The sequence below is a fragment of the Prosopis cineraria genome, unplaced genomic scaffold (genome assembly GCF_029017545.1).
Source record: "Prosopis cineraria cultivar Desert tree isolate PC_DT_omini unplaced genomic scaffold, ASM2901754v1 PC9, whole genome shotgun sequence".
Classification (NCBI taxonomy): Eukaryota; Viridiplantae; Streptophyta; class Magnoliopsida; order Fabales; family Fabaceae; genus Prosopis; species Prosopis cineraria.
Window position 1 is genome coordinate 31,163,861 of NW_026555340.1, and position 15,188 is coordinate 31,179,048.

General features: G+C 30.6%; 1 protein-coding gene across 2 annotated transcripts; it reads right to left on the reverse strand.

Moving 5' to 3' along the window:
- Nucleotides 1-2,922: 2,922 nt before the first annotated feature.
- LOC129320867 (probable mediator of RNA polymerase II transcription subunit 26c) lies at nt 2,923-5,749 on the reverse strand. 2 transcript variants are annotated; one of them, XM_054966524.1, is made up of 9 exons: nt 4,815-5,745; nt 4,634-4,702; nt 4,468-4,550; nt 4,265-4,332; nt 4,117-4,169; nt 3,983-4,016; nt 3,766-3,893; nt 3,386-3,479; nt 2,923-3,273 (listed from the first exon to the last, which is right to left on the reverse strand). In XM_054966524.1, exons 1-9 carry the CDS (start codon nt 5,214-5,216, stop codon nt 3,155-3,157), a joined length of 1,050 nt encoding a protein of 349 aa, XP_054822499.1. In that variant the 5' UTR covers nt 5,217-5,745; the 3' UTR covers nt 2,923-3,154. The 2 variants fall into 2 exon arrangements, with proteins under 2 accessions (XP_054822499.1, XP_054822500.1); XM_054966525.1 differs by lacking the exon at nt 2,923-3,273 and having other exon boundaries at nt 3,386-3,565; nt 4,815-5,749.
- Nucleotides 5,750-15,188: the final 9,439 nt, after the last annotated feature.

Genomic DNA, 15,188 nt, shown 5'->3' on the forward strand with positions numbered 1-15,188 from the left:
TATTTTCTTTAATTCTATTTTGTTTAAATTTACTTAATTTAATATTCTCTTTCAAAAAATCATTAATGGTTTTTATTGATGATAGAAGTTATTGCTTTTTTTTAAGCATGACCTGAATACTATGGACATTAAGCTACAATCGAACTCGCACACACTTCTGAGGCTGATAAAAAGCACTTTCCATGTTAGTTTTCTACAAAACCAATGTGCAAACTCCTTTCAACACCACTTTTCATAACCAAAGTTGCAAAGTGTATTTTTTTAAAAAACTGTTTTATTTGTTTTTCTCTATATCTAGAATGTATATCAATTAACTAGACATATATATATATATATATATAGCAAGTAAAATCAGCAAGCCAGCATGATCATTAATCAACGACTATACGATAAATTTAAAATATTTTTACAGTTTTATATTAGTTAAAAAATATATTGATTTTTAAAAAGCATAGTTTAGCGTGTTTTTCCTTTAGAGAATATTGAGGGAGGGGCCTTCTAAAAAAAAGAAAAGAAAAATGAAAAGGTGCACACGGGGTAAAGAAGGGAGGAGGCATGCATCTGGACTACATATTGTGGTGGGTGGGCAGAGATGAGATTACATTTTTTTAAAAAAATAATCATAAAAAAAAAAAGTTGAAAGAAGGCAACGCGGGGGTTCTTAATCTGACAACCCACATCACAATTCATTGTCTTCTTTTCCCATAATCTTGCCTCTGTTCCCTTGCTTTCTCAAATTTCATTTTTTTTTTAATGTCTCCGCGTTTGTTCAAAAACATTTTTCCCATTTCTTTATAACATTTCAAAATATTGTCTTGCTAAAAGGTAATAAACCATTAAATTCATTTATCTACTTGCACGACACGGCCATTGCTCTGTAACCTACATGAGATAGCCAAGTCCATTTCGCTGAGGAGCATGATATTAAAAAGCCGGAACACTGAGTGCTTGTCATTTGGTTGCGAAAAAACCATAATCACGTTAAATTAATGATGAAATCAAGTGGGGGAAACCCATAACGGTTCAATATCACTTGTTTTTTTTAATGTCGTGTTGTATTCAAATATCAAAACAAAGTCTCTAATCTTTCTCGGACTGTCTAACAGAAATAAGATAATGTCGCTGCAGACCTGGACTCGAAAGAGACGCGGGCTTTTGTTGGTGACCCGGTCAAACGAGAACAAATAGTTGGAACCGGCATATTTACTTAGATATCAGAAACTCGTTTAAGTTAAAGAACCCTATTAAAATTAGTTTAAATAATAAAATTATCCTTAATGAAATTCATTAAATAAAGGAGTTTGCATGGTTGGTCAAAAGTTGATTGATTAATTAAAAAAAAATATCGAAACAAAGTACATTTTGGGGAAGGGGGCAGTGCTTAACACAAAAAGCTTGTATCAGGAACGAGAGAATTTATTTTGATTAATGGGGACAGAAGGAGGGGTTCATTTTTTATGGGAAACTGGTTTTAATCAATTTGACTTTTTAAGGACAGGGAATCGGGGATTTGCCGACTTGGATGTATACATGGCCCTTGTGCTTGCAGATTGTCTGGTTGATTTGTTCGAGTCGTTCACCTGGTTTTAAAACGAATGGGTCAACATACTAGTCGACACGATAGTCAAATAAAAATAAATAAAATAAACTGATTTTTCTTCAATAGGATTCATATTTACTTATCATAAAAATAAAATAAAGCACATTATTCATAATTTATAAATTATACAAGTTTTATTAATTTTATATTATACATAAATATGAATGTGGAAAGAAAAAATTAATCTTTTAGTCCTTCAACTTTTAACTCACTTGTAACTCAGTCCCTCAACTATAACTCGCTGCGACTCAATCCTTCAACTGTAACTCGCTGCAACTCAATCTCTCAACTTTTGATTTACCTATGACTCGGTCCTTATTTTTTATTTTTTTTTAAATTTTTTATTAAATAAGAGGGATAAAAAAATGCTCATATATTATTTTAAAATATCCTCTTCTTATTCATTAATGTGATATAGAAGTTAACATGAAAAAAAAAATTAACAAAAGTTAAAGGACTAATTTGTAAGTGATTTAAAAGTTGAGGGATTGAGTCATAGGTAAATTATAGTTGAGAGACTGAATCACAACGAATCATAGTTGAAGGATTGAATTACAAGTGATTTAAAAGTTGGAGAACTAAAAGATTAATTTTTCCATGTGAAAATGTAGATTTAAAAAAAAAAAACCATTTTTCCATTTTTTCTAGCCATGATTAAAATACATATGCTAAAAGTACTACTAAAAAAGTAGTGCATAGAGAGATGCGAATTACACCGTCGCCAACTCTTTAACTAGTTTTGGTCATACTCTAATAGATAATTTTTATATCTTTAATCATAAGCCAACTTTCATTGAAGATGGAGAGTGATGAAAGAGTCTATTTTTTTCACTTGTCTTTGTATTTGCCCTGTTTTGGTAGTTTTCCTTGCTGTAGGGCTTCTAAGAAAATAAGGAAATATCAGGGTTAATAAAAAAACATGCTGACATTCTTTTTTTCATTTCTTACATTTCACATTTTTTTTAATTATTCTTCGTCACATTTCAGAAGTTATGAACCTATGATCAGAGGATCAAAGAATTCATTGCATTGCAAATATAAGCCCTCTTAACATTTGCATTTTTATTTTGATAATTGGGCCAACCTGGGATTCAGAAATTCCAGCCCAAGAAAAATAAGAGAGGAACGAGTAAGGCCTGACAACGACACACATCACAAGCGTGATCAGCCCAACACTCGAGGAAAGAAAGAGCATTCCTTTGTTGGGAAAACGCAGCCCTTGGCGCGACCACCACTTGGCGCGCGCACGACCAACAATAAATAACAACCGAACTGCCTCCCCGCCGCCTACTTCCATTTTACCCTCCAAATATTTCATGGAATTAAAAAAATAATAATTCATCTGAAATTAGACCTCTCTTGAAAAGAAGAGGAATATGGTGCTCGGAAAACTCATATCTAGTTTCTATGGTGCTTTTCGTTATTAATTAAATAAAAATCATAAAGAGGAAAACGAAAAGTTTTTGGCGACCAACTGAAAAGGTTTCAAGCCGGTTTGGTATTTTCCGGAATCACCCACGAAGCTGTTTACACGTAAGTCGTCAACTACATATATCACCAGTGCCTTCCCTGAGAACCGCCCGCGCCTTTGTTCTTCGCAAAGAAGGCATTCTTGGCTTTTGGTTTTGGGAGCTCGTGGATGTCCATCACCTGAATGGTTCTTTGCTTTTTGGCTATATACCACCGCACAAACACACAAAATTCACCCTGTCAGCATATAACTTACCAGAGGCATTCAATTGAGCTAGCAACATGAACAAAAACTGAAATATTAAAACGGTCCACCATTTTCCGCTTCCTTGTAGTTCTCTTGAAGCCGCCTTCTTGCCGAAGCAAGTCTCTCCGCGTCAAAACTGCTCTCCCTCTGTTCTCTCTGTCTCTGCAATCATTCAAGCACAATTGTCAGCACCACTTGCACTAGGCATGTTTAACTACAAGATCCTGCTCGCTGTTTTACTTCAGCTTCTGCATTTCCAAAAACTCTAATAAATAAATAAGCTCCACTCAACTGAGATAAACTCAACAGCTCGGCCATTTTTGTTCTTAAGTTCCTATATTTTGAGCGCATAAACCTCTCCAGATTTCTATTTTCATCCTCCGTACGTTTTTGAAGCCAAGATTTAGAATCAGACTCCAAAATGGTTACAATTTAATTTATATCGTACGTTTTGAGGCGGAGCAGAAGCGGATACAGAGACAGATGGCGCTGGTTTTGGTGGGGCTTCTTTCCGAGGAATTGGTTTTGGTTTTAGTTCTGCTTCTGAATTGTTCCAGTCCGACCCAGAACTACCATCTGTATGAGTAAGAAACACATCAAACCAACGGAACCAGCGGCATACAGAAGAAAAATGAGACAAACTTTGAATCAGATACTATACTCACTATGTGGATTTGGCGAGTATGCAAAATCAGGAATCTGCAAAAGGAATGGAATATTAAAAAGCCAAAGAAAGCATAATTTTCCATCGTCTTTCCCAGGTAAAAGCCCTGGATGGGACCTAAAAAGATTATTTCACCTGATGATAGCCGTTTTGGGCGGTGGTTTTGGGCTGAGGCGAGTCTCCATCAGCTGCTTACAACATGTCATCAATTACCATCTTAATTTAGCAACATCTCTCTAATTTCCAGTAACTATGAAATTTTGTGAAGGAAGCTTAAGATTACCCATGAGAGAGGCGTGCTCTGCCGGTGGATTTAACTTCACCCATTCATCGACAATATCTTTCCATTTCCTGGACACAAGCAGCTGCCGTAAAGACTCACGAAAACTAAAAGCATGTGCAGCGTTGACGAACTTAAGTTATGCACAGACAGATATCAACATATGTACATAATTTGTTTTCAATATTTTTTTCCTCTTCCAAAACCTGACAAGGAGCTTCACCAATCGCCGAACATCATTGGATGAATGCTTTCGCAAACGATTCACATGCCTCCCAATGTCAGTGTCCTGCAGAAGTCAGACCAGCTTGGTAAATCTATCGTTGAACTTCAAATCATACAAGAGGAAAATTATTGGCGAGAAGAAGCTACCTTCAGCGCTTGGAATGTGATATCCATGTCCGCGAGATTTTGCAGCAAGTCCACCAATGATTCTTCAGACTGATGAAACAAGACAAAAGAATCGACGCAACAAGAGAGGTTAGAGAATTGTCAAACAAAAAAATGAATATTTGAGAGCACGAATGGGACAAGAGAACGGACTAATGAAGACCTGGTTAGGGTCTTCAAGTTGCTCCTTAATCTCAAGAATCTTCTTGGGCTCATCATCGAACAAACCTCCGTAAGGATCTATCTCCTCGTCGTCTTCGTTGTCGTCTTTACCGGGGGATTGCGGCGTTGCAGGAGAGGCACGACTTCTGTCGGGGAGAGGACTGCTTTGCTTCTTGATTGGGGGGCTAATTCCGCGGCCGTTAGACGTGAGATGATTGGGCTCGCAATTCCGACAGGACGCGGGAGCGGAAGTAGCCCCGTAGAGGCGCTCAACGATTCCGTCCCGGCGATACTTCAAGTCATTGCCGTAATCCAAGGAAGCGACGGTAATTGCGGTGTCGATAAAAGTCCAAACGTCAACGCCCGCAGTCTCCAAGATGGATCGGAAATCGTCCAAATCCATGTCTAACAAAAGAAAAAAAAATCCAACCACCAATAATGAAACAGAGCGCGTGGAATACCGAGATCAAAAATCCGAGAGAAGTCGGTCCCCTGAAATGGCAAGGACGGGAACAATGATACCGACAATCATCAGAGGCCAAAGAAGAGAGAGAGGACAAGAAATCCAAATGGGAGGGGGGGGATAGATCTGGGAAATGGAGAGAGAGGCAGGAAAACACGCGCAGCGATCAGATTGGGAAGCGCAGAGAACATGAAAATTCACCGGAAAACAGTGGGGAAACAGGTGAGAGGAGGAGAAGGTTCGGGGAGGATAAGAACGAAGGTAAAAAAAGAAAAAAGAAAAAGGAAAATAAAATTTTATGGGGAATGTTGAGATCAGATTAGAGTTAAAAGGGATGACGCGTGGGGGAGCAGCGTGGTAAGGGGTTAGCAGAATAGAGATGGAGACGACCTATCTCTCTCGCTGTCTGTAGCTATCTGTGGCAGCGAGTGGGGTTTGATGGTTTTGATTGAAGGATTGCTGTGGGCAGAGGTGGGGGGGGGGGGGGGGGAGAGGAAGACGAATGGGAATAGAGGAGAGACGAGAAGCATATCCAGGTAGGATTTCGGGGTGTCCAATGGCACGTAAAACATGTCATTAACCATTTTAAGTATAACATATTCCTTTATTATAAATTGTAAATGGAATCACACCCTGTCCTCCACCTTCTCGGACCATTCCCTGCGCCTCCACCTCCCTTCTAAGTTCTAATCTTATACGCCCCTTTATTTCTACTGTTACTTTGTCTTCAAAGCTCCGTTTCTAGTTCTACCGCCACACTCACTGTATTTTGCCTTTGTGAATGTAACATTTAAAAACTAGAGCAAATTATTTATGTAATTAATGAAATAAATTTATCTAATAAAAATAAATATTGACCTTATGAGAAATAATTTGGGAAAAACATAATAAATATTTATTAAAATTTGTATTTCTTCTTATAACTAAAAACAAACAAAAATATAATAATTTCTCTTATACTTGAAAACGAAATAGTATTTCTTAAAATCTCATATTAAAAGATGTAAAGTATTTTAAATTTTTTAAGGTATTGATAATAATAATTTTTTTAATTACTTAATCATGGTTGCAATAAATAAGAATTTTTAATTGACACTTCTTATTAAATAAAAATAAATATGAAAAGAGTGTGTAATTTTAAAAATAATAAATTAACTCACAATTTGATTAAAAGTGCTTTATAAGGTAAGAGAAGGGATCGTATAAAACTAATAAAAATGTATATAGATATAAATATAAAGATTATTTTAGTTTGCTGTAACAAAAAAACGTATTATTCTAGTTTGCCATGTCCGCATTTCACTTCCTTTATTGTTGCTTTATTTTTAATTACGGCTAAATATTTGCTAATAAAGAAATTATATTTTACCTGAGATTTGAAATGAGTTGTGCTATTGAGATGTATGAATGTTTTATTATAAATCCTAGGTAATGTACGGAATATGGATTATAATGTGTCACTAATCTTGTGCATGCTTGAAAAATTACTGAAACTAATCTTGTATTATGAATTGTATAGATACATGAACACACACACATATTCTCTATCTGACTATAAGACTGAAATCTTCATTTTTGAGGAATTTGATTTAGTTTGGAAAATGATAATATGGTGAGTTCTTAATCGATTATTGTCTTGCATGTACCTGTAAATCTAATTAGCTGATTAAGCGCGAATCTGACTTGGACGAAGTCAATTGAATTGTCTAAATTGAGTTCTACATGTCTGCGTGGCGGGGTGCGCCCATGTCACTTCTTACCTTGCAAGTTCTATCCTGGAGTGTTCGTTCTAGGAAACCTATAAGAACATAAATTCATCGTGAGCGACAATGCAAAGTTGTGATTAAATTGGAAGATCTAAAACTAGAAAGTGCTTATGAATTACTATATCATCAGTCCATCAGTCCATCAAGAGACCAAAATGGCCCCAAGGCCGCAAGGTGAATGGATTTATTCTTACATCATAATTTACTGTAAATATTATAATTATGCTAGTGCATAAAGAAATTTTTGGTCAAGTCCAGTGCACCATGTCATATATGCTTCGTCCAACAAAATTGCAAAATTGCATTAATTTAAACCAATGAAATCCTATAAGTCATTATTTTTAATGATTTTATTTTTAGAATAAATTAAATACCTATTTAATTTCATATATGTTTTTTCTATATTATCATTAATATCATAATTAATTTATATTTACAATAATTTGAATGATATGTCTTTATTGAATTGAGTATGAATGATATAATGTATTATGTTCATGCAAAATTCTCTCTAATGTACGTGATCAAGGATGTTTATGAGCCATAGTGTTTGGTCCATAACATCTCCTTGGTCGAGTTTTTTTAATCAATGGCCGATCTTAAAATGGAATGTCCTATGAATTAAACTCAAAACTACTATTTTGATTAAGATATACTTATATATATTACCTCTCCTCAACTGCATGAAGTTGTAATTCATAAGAGAGGAAAATTACTCCAATCATTGATTTAATGAATGATGAAATTAGAAAGTAAAAAAAAAAAAAGTTCGAGGGCATTAGTTATCATTTCTTTTATGCCACAGTTAACTTTCATTTCTTATGAATCACAAAGTTACTTAATTTTATCATTTAATTGTGATAGGAGGGGATTTACTCTCCTCGTTTTAAATTTTGAGATTAAAAAAAGACAATTAACATCATTAAAAATGATATAACATTTTTAAACTAATTAAATAAATTTAAGATATTTAATTTTGAAATATAAAAATTGTGCCATACACACTCCCCTAATTGTAACACCATGGCAAAAAAAAAAATGCACCTCTTATTGATAAAGGTTAGTTCAATTGATAAAAACTTGACCCACAACTCACAAAGTTATAGAATCAAGTCTCGTTATTAATGTGATGACTTTATTGATAGGTGATCTGTAAGTATTTTTGTAAGTATACTTTGAGATTGAAGGCGTGCCTTAACTCTAACAAGCTTCGAAACCCATCTCACATAAACTTTCTCATAAAAAAAATGTACTCCCTAATGGCAATTAATTAACTTGTTTTAAAAAATAGCACTATAGTAAACACGTGCATAAAAAAAAAAAAGGATTATGCTTGTACGCTTAATTACAAGACAAAAAAAAATGGTAATTGATTTCGTTGAATCGCTTTCATGACCAAAAAAGATTACGTCGAATTGTTTATGGATACTAATTAATGATTTTTATTTTAAAGATCGCAATACATGGAGGGTAAATCAGTCTATCGTAATTTTAAATATAATCAAATACTTTTAAGTGCACCTCTTAAATTATGTGCTTCCCCCTACTTTTTGAACATATTTTAGTAAAATGTCGTTACAGTATTTTTTTTTTTTTTAACTTATGAAATGTAAGTTCTGTTAATAGCAGAGAATATATTTCATAAAATACTAAAAAAAATTAGTGAATCTTTTTTAATTAAATTATTACATACATAAGGATTGAGGTTTGAATTACTAGCTATTTGTTTGAATGGTAAAAGCTTCTATCATTCACTACAATATATCTTAATCTATCTTTTTAAAATATATATGAATGAATATTTATAGCGAAAAATATAAAGTTTGAAGATTTTAAAGTTTTATTCTTTACCACTGTTTGAACCAAACGTGTTACATGTGTAAGGCTTTGGAAATGGGCAAAATAATCAAAAAGACTAACATTTTAATTAAATTTGCTAGGGTTCATGGTCCTTATACGGAAGCAGAACCAGCTTGAAATTTCAAGAGAGGTTAAGGTTGGGTTGCACTATCCTGAACGAGTGACCGTATATATATTACGATGAACACAGAATCATAAAACTAGTGAGGACATAATTATAAAAATTTTAAAACAATAAAAATAATTTAATATATATAATTAATATTAAGTTTTATAATAATATTAGAAAAGACAAATTAAAATAATGCCTTTATACCAAAAATCTAAATCTAATGCATTTAAAATATAAAATCAACTAAGCTTAAGTAAAATATAAAAGACCCAACTTATTTTGAATTCAAATATATTCTAGTTTGGGTCTAGTGCATTCAAAATTATTGGGGCAATGAGGTAAAATTTTACTTACTTCTTGTAAATTTTTTCAATTTGAATGGGAGCACTTGTCCACCCTAATCACTGCTCGGGTCCATCACTATGCATGTATACACTTTGTCCATCTTATTTATAAAGCATATTTAACATGTTTTATTTGAATAAAAAAATTAAAACTCATTAACTTTTCATAAATGCTCCTTTTGCTTTTATTTATATGAAAAAATGTCACTTTTTGTTTTCTTTTTTAAATAAATAAAATCACATTCATTAATGAGCATTCATTACAAATTTTTTAAAGTATCCTTCATAATTTTATCATCCACAATCAAAAGAAATAATTAATGAAAAGTTGATAAATGCAATTAATAAAGAGTATTTTAGCCCAATTTTTTTTATTTTCAAACACAGTTGATATAGTTAATTAATTTTCTTAAACAATGTGTACTTTTTTCTCTTACAAATATAAATGAAGAGAATACTTAATGAGTTGTCCAACTTTACCTTTATTTAATATGCATGTTTTATTAATATATTTTCTCTCACCAACGTTTATCTTTAGTTTGGATGATAAGAAAAATATGAAGGAAACAAAACTATGAGAGAAAGCTTTAAAATTTTATAACTTCTGTAACACCCTAAATAATACTTTCAAGTTGACTAGCTTAATTGTGATAGAAAAGAGTTTATCATGTTAGACAAAAGATAATATGTCCTTCTTTAAAATAATTATTAGACTTGAAAGCACTACCACAGTAGAAAAAAGTGAAACATAAATTATATAATGTAATCTACCTTTTTAAAAATGACTACCACAATAAATAGAACTTAGCTTGTTAAACATACACTTTCAAAAGTTAGGATCCCAATTATTTATAAATAAAAATAAGCGTGAAGGGCTCGTATCAACTTGTACAATCTAAAACTTTATAAAACAAAATAAAACAAGAATTTAAAAGCTTTTATGCATTTTGAAAATCTTTGGAACATTTCATAAACATTTTTGACTCTAAATATGAATATAGATCGTGATATCCTGACATACAATGAACTATGGTTGGATTATAATTATCCAACACAATTTATATCAAGTACATTAATATAAAAATATCTAATATTTGGATTAAAACACAACATCTCAATAAAATTTATCCTCTCACGTGCTATTAGGCTAAAATAATATTTTACAACTTTTTACTCCCAACAAGTGTAAAACAAAAACAACAACCCAGATTAAACAAACTAATTACTTTCAAAATAAGCAGACATATGGCCCCGCAATTATACCATTTCGAACCTCCCAAAACAAATCCATGTTCACAGTTTATAGTCATCTTGCAAAATACTATGATTAATAACAATTTGAAGGGCACGATCACATGACAAACTCATATAACAATTAATAACAAAAGCTCTAACATTAACAATATTATATCATTAAAAATTATAAATTAAAATACCTAAAAAAAAGGCATTAGATCACACCACTAAAACCTAGAGGCTTCTTTTCATGCCTCTTCAGGCTCTTCTCTTGAAAATTAGTAACTACATTAATGAGACTCTAAAACCCCTATAACTAAATGCTTATTTGCAATAACGTATGCAAACAATTATATATAAGCTTGATAATAGGAGACAATTTAATAATAATTGTTTTAGACATATTATATTGATGTTATTTTACATGACAAACAATCACCTTCATCTCCTTCCAGTAATCCCGAGTCAAGGCCCTCATCTGGTGCTAAATTTCTTAATCAAAGATGAACTAGCTTGAGCCCTTATAGACCATTTATTGAGCCTTCAATTCAAGTGTATCACGTGGCACAAAATACAATAACAACAAGTCTCTTGACATTTTCCACGATTGTAAAGTAATTAACCATAACATTAAACAATCATGCAACATCACAATATTAATAGTTTTTCTCATTTTCAAAATAACATCCCACTTAATAGAAATATTTTAAAATACATATTAACAATTGCACCATTCCACAACAAACATACCAAAACAATTCCTCTATGGTATCTCAACAAATTTTTATAATAATCACACAAGTAACAATAGGCAACACTAATTGTAAATTAAAATATAATTATCTTATAACTTTAATAATAATTTACCCTTCACAACTTTTCTTCTATCCCAATCTTTACCGATAGTGCAATCTATTTATGGCATAGTACTATAATTTATTAATTCTAGTTATTGAAATTAATAAAACAAATCTATTATAGAGTCAGAGGATATAATTACACTTTGAATTTTATTATTCATATCACTTTTAATGTTAATATGACTAACCAAAATTATAACCTTCTTCTAATACATTGTGATCATCAACAAGCTATAATTAACATTTAATTGATTTTTAGTATCACTATTTTCTTTTTTTCTATTCCATAAATTCGCACAAAAATGCCCCATGAATAGTAAATTTAGTCTCATGCCATAAATAATCATTTTAGCACCTCACAATCATGTTTATAAACTCAAATAAATTCTTAATCATTATAGAAAAATCTCAATTTTCTCAAAACTTTATTTTTCTTTAAAATCTTAGTTCACTATCAGGAATTTCTCCATCCCAATTTTATTTTTATAATTCAATAACCTCATTTCATTATATTTATTAAATAACAATAATTTTCTAAAATCATCCTTATTCTCAAAATTCCAACATTCACAATACCCACAGAAATCACTAATATTCACATTCAATAATAAATCATAATTAATCTATTTAATCATCAACATATATAACCTTCATTAAACCAAAACAGATTATAAAATTTGAAAAGGATGACTCCCAAAATCATAAATTACAAATTTTTCATTAAACTCCAACCTCAACTCCTCAAATCAGTTATTTGAGAAAATATAAAATAATAAAATTTAAGTATTAATTTATCTCTAAAATCTTATACTTTCCATTGTAAAAACTCAATATTTAATCCAAGCCCTGATATTCAAATTTTCTCTGCTCGTTAAAATAATAGTTAACATTAAAAAGCTCCAAGCAAGTCAAAAGGCGTTTATAAATGGAATGAAGAAAAGAAGGGCCCTGCGTTTTAAATTGATTGTGGGAGCCATCTCCTTCCTTTATTTATTTAGTTTTTTAGTTTTACCCATTACATCTCCTCACCCCCCCTCCTCCTGCTACTATTAGTCTATTTCCATTTTCTTAAAAAAATCTAAACTTAAAATCATATCCTAACTTAAGCCCAGAAATCATCTCCCAATTAAATTAATCATTATGAAAAGTTTTTTTCCCTAATTTTTATTAACTCTATTTGACTTTTAAAATTTAATTGGGATGTTACAACTTCTCATAGTTTTCTCTTATTCTTATTTTCTTCTTATTTTTTCCTCCATCTTAGCAGGGGTGCAAGAGAAAATGTGATTAAAAATTAATGACAAGCCATACAAATAATACTAAAAGCGCCATTCTATTATCTACATTATCCTCATGGCTTCTTTTATACCAATTTGCTCTCTCTCTCTCTCTCTATATATATATATATTGATAATTTGTTGATGCCATCATTTTCTCTTTCACCTCCCTCTCTACATTCTTAAATCCAGATTTAGACGAAACATTCTCTTTTTAGAACTGAATTCATCTTCTCAAAGCTTTGCTGAACCCGCCAAACCCGCAAAAATCGTTGCAAAAACATCCAAAAATGTTTTCACCTAAACCCAAAAACCTTCTTGAATGGAGTCATGATTGAGAGATGGGCAAATCATAATTTTATATATTTTATCACAGCTTTTACATGAATTTTAATAATAGTTTTGGGTTAATTTGTTAAAATTTTATTTTTATTTTTAACATAGTTTAAATTTATCAATATTTAATTGAACTTAATTTAAATTTGTACATTATTCAAATTTTTTAACATTTTGTGAGAAAATTGTAATTGTTAAAAAAATAATTTTGAAATATTTCATGAAAAATGAGATTTATTTTAAACATATTCAAAATTTGAAAGACATTGTTGAAGTTTATTAAATATATTGTAAGTAAATCACAGCAAGAAAGAATTAAGAAAATTTATTTTTTCCTTTTTATCTTTTTATTATTGGCCCTTTTAGCTTGAGAGACAAATTGAATGGACATAGAAGAAATTAGAGCTTAGGATTCACACTTGAAAACTATGAGGTGATCTTCCATTTAATTTATTAGTGAAAGAGCTTAGAATTATTTAATTTTAAGTGATTATGAGTTGTAATCTAATTTTAGGTTGAAATACTTTGAATCTTAGATTGAATTGATATTTGGATTAAATTCTTGTGCAATGAGTTTTTAAAATTTATGTTTATATAACCCTACATTGCCAATTAGATTGAATTATTATCAATAATTTATTGTCACTGTGAAGTGCTGCTGCAAATTTGGTTTTTTTTTTTTTACATCTTGATTGTTTAATTGAGTTGTTAATTTATTTAATTGTTTAGTTAGATAATCTAAATATATTTTTTACATTTATTTTGAATTAATTATCTGGTATATTTAGTTGGCCTAATTCATAGTGATATCACTTACTTTACTACAAGTTATCTGGTAGATTAAGTGTTAGAGTTTTGTGCTTAAAGGTTCCTTTAACTCTAATTAGATGATTACATTCATTAATTCTGTTCTCTTATAATTTCCCTTTGATCTAATTAATTAAATTATGCTATGAAAATTAACTTCATATGAAGTTTTAAGTTGTTCTATTTACCACTTTTCAAATCACACCTTTCTTAATTTGTTTTTAGTTATTTAACTTACTTTGTCACTTTATTAATTTTTTAGTTAGCATTTTAATTCTCTTGAAACAAAGCCCCCAGTCATAATTTAGAATTCATAAATTGCATAATAGCATTTAGGTAACATAAGCATTAACATCTATTTAAATAGTTTTAATCGCATAATTTGCATTTTTTTCATTTATAGTCTAGTGTAGAAATCTTGCATTTGGTTTTAGACTTTTTTTTTTGCATTAGTAATTTAATACCTATAATTAATTTAAGATAACTCTTAATTTGTTCTTTGGAGAGAATAACTTAGAATTGACCTCTATTATATTAAGTAAATTTTAATTTAATTGAATGCCTAAATGACTAAAATATCATTGAGACACATGCTATAAATATGGAACCAATGACTCCTTGGAAAAAATATAAAAGTTGGGGTCCCTGCACGTATGGCCTCCGCCATCTTCTGTCTTTAGAGGAATATTTATTTTCATTAAAAGGCTAAACTGTCATTAATACTAGTCCTAAGACAAGAAAAACTTGAGAACGTGCCGGAAAGATCATGGCATGAGAAATTTGGCCTTCAAAGAGATTTGAAACTTTATTTTGAAAATACGACCAAGGTTATATGAATTTTTAGAGTCGGACATTAAGTCTTTAAGAAGAAAGTAACAACATTGAGCATTGAAGAAAATTGAAAATTGCTGAAGATTCAAAAATGTTAAAGATTATTGAAGAAATTTCGAATACAATTAAGGTAGCATTTATATTGATGAATTTGGATTTAATTTTCAGATTTAAAATCTTGCATTTTAAATCTTATATTCAAAACTCATATATTTAAAATTTTTTTCAGGGTAATTTAAAAAAAAAGATTCAAATGAAAAATATAGATGAGTTGAGACTTTAAATAAAAAAAGAAAATTAAAAATGATGAATTTATCTTTATTTTTTAGTTGATTAGAGACAACAATGAAAGATAAGAAAAAATAAAAGAGTCATAAAAGTATTAATAATAAAATATGAAGAACTAAATGTTCAAAGTAATTAAAATTTTAAATAATTAGAGCGTGTAAAAAATTTAAAATTATAATAAAAAATAAATTTAGA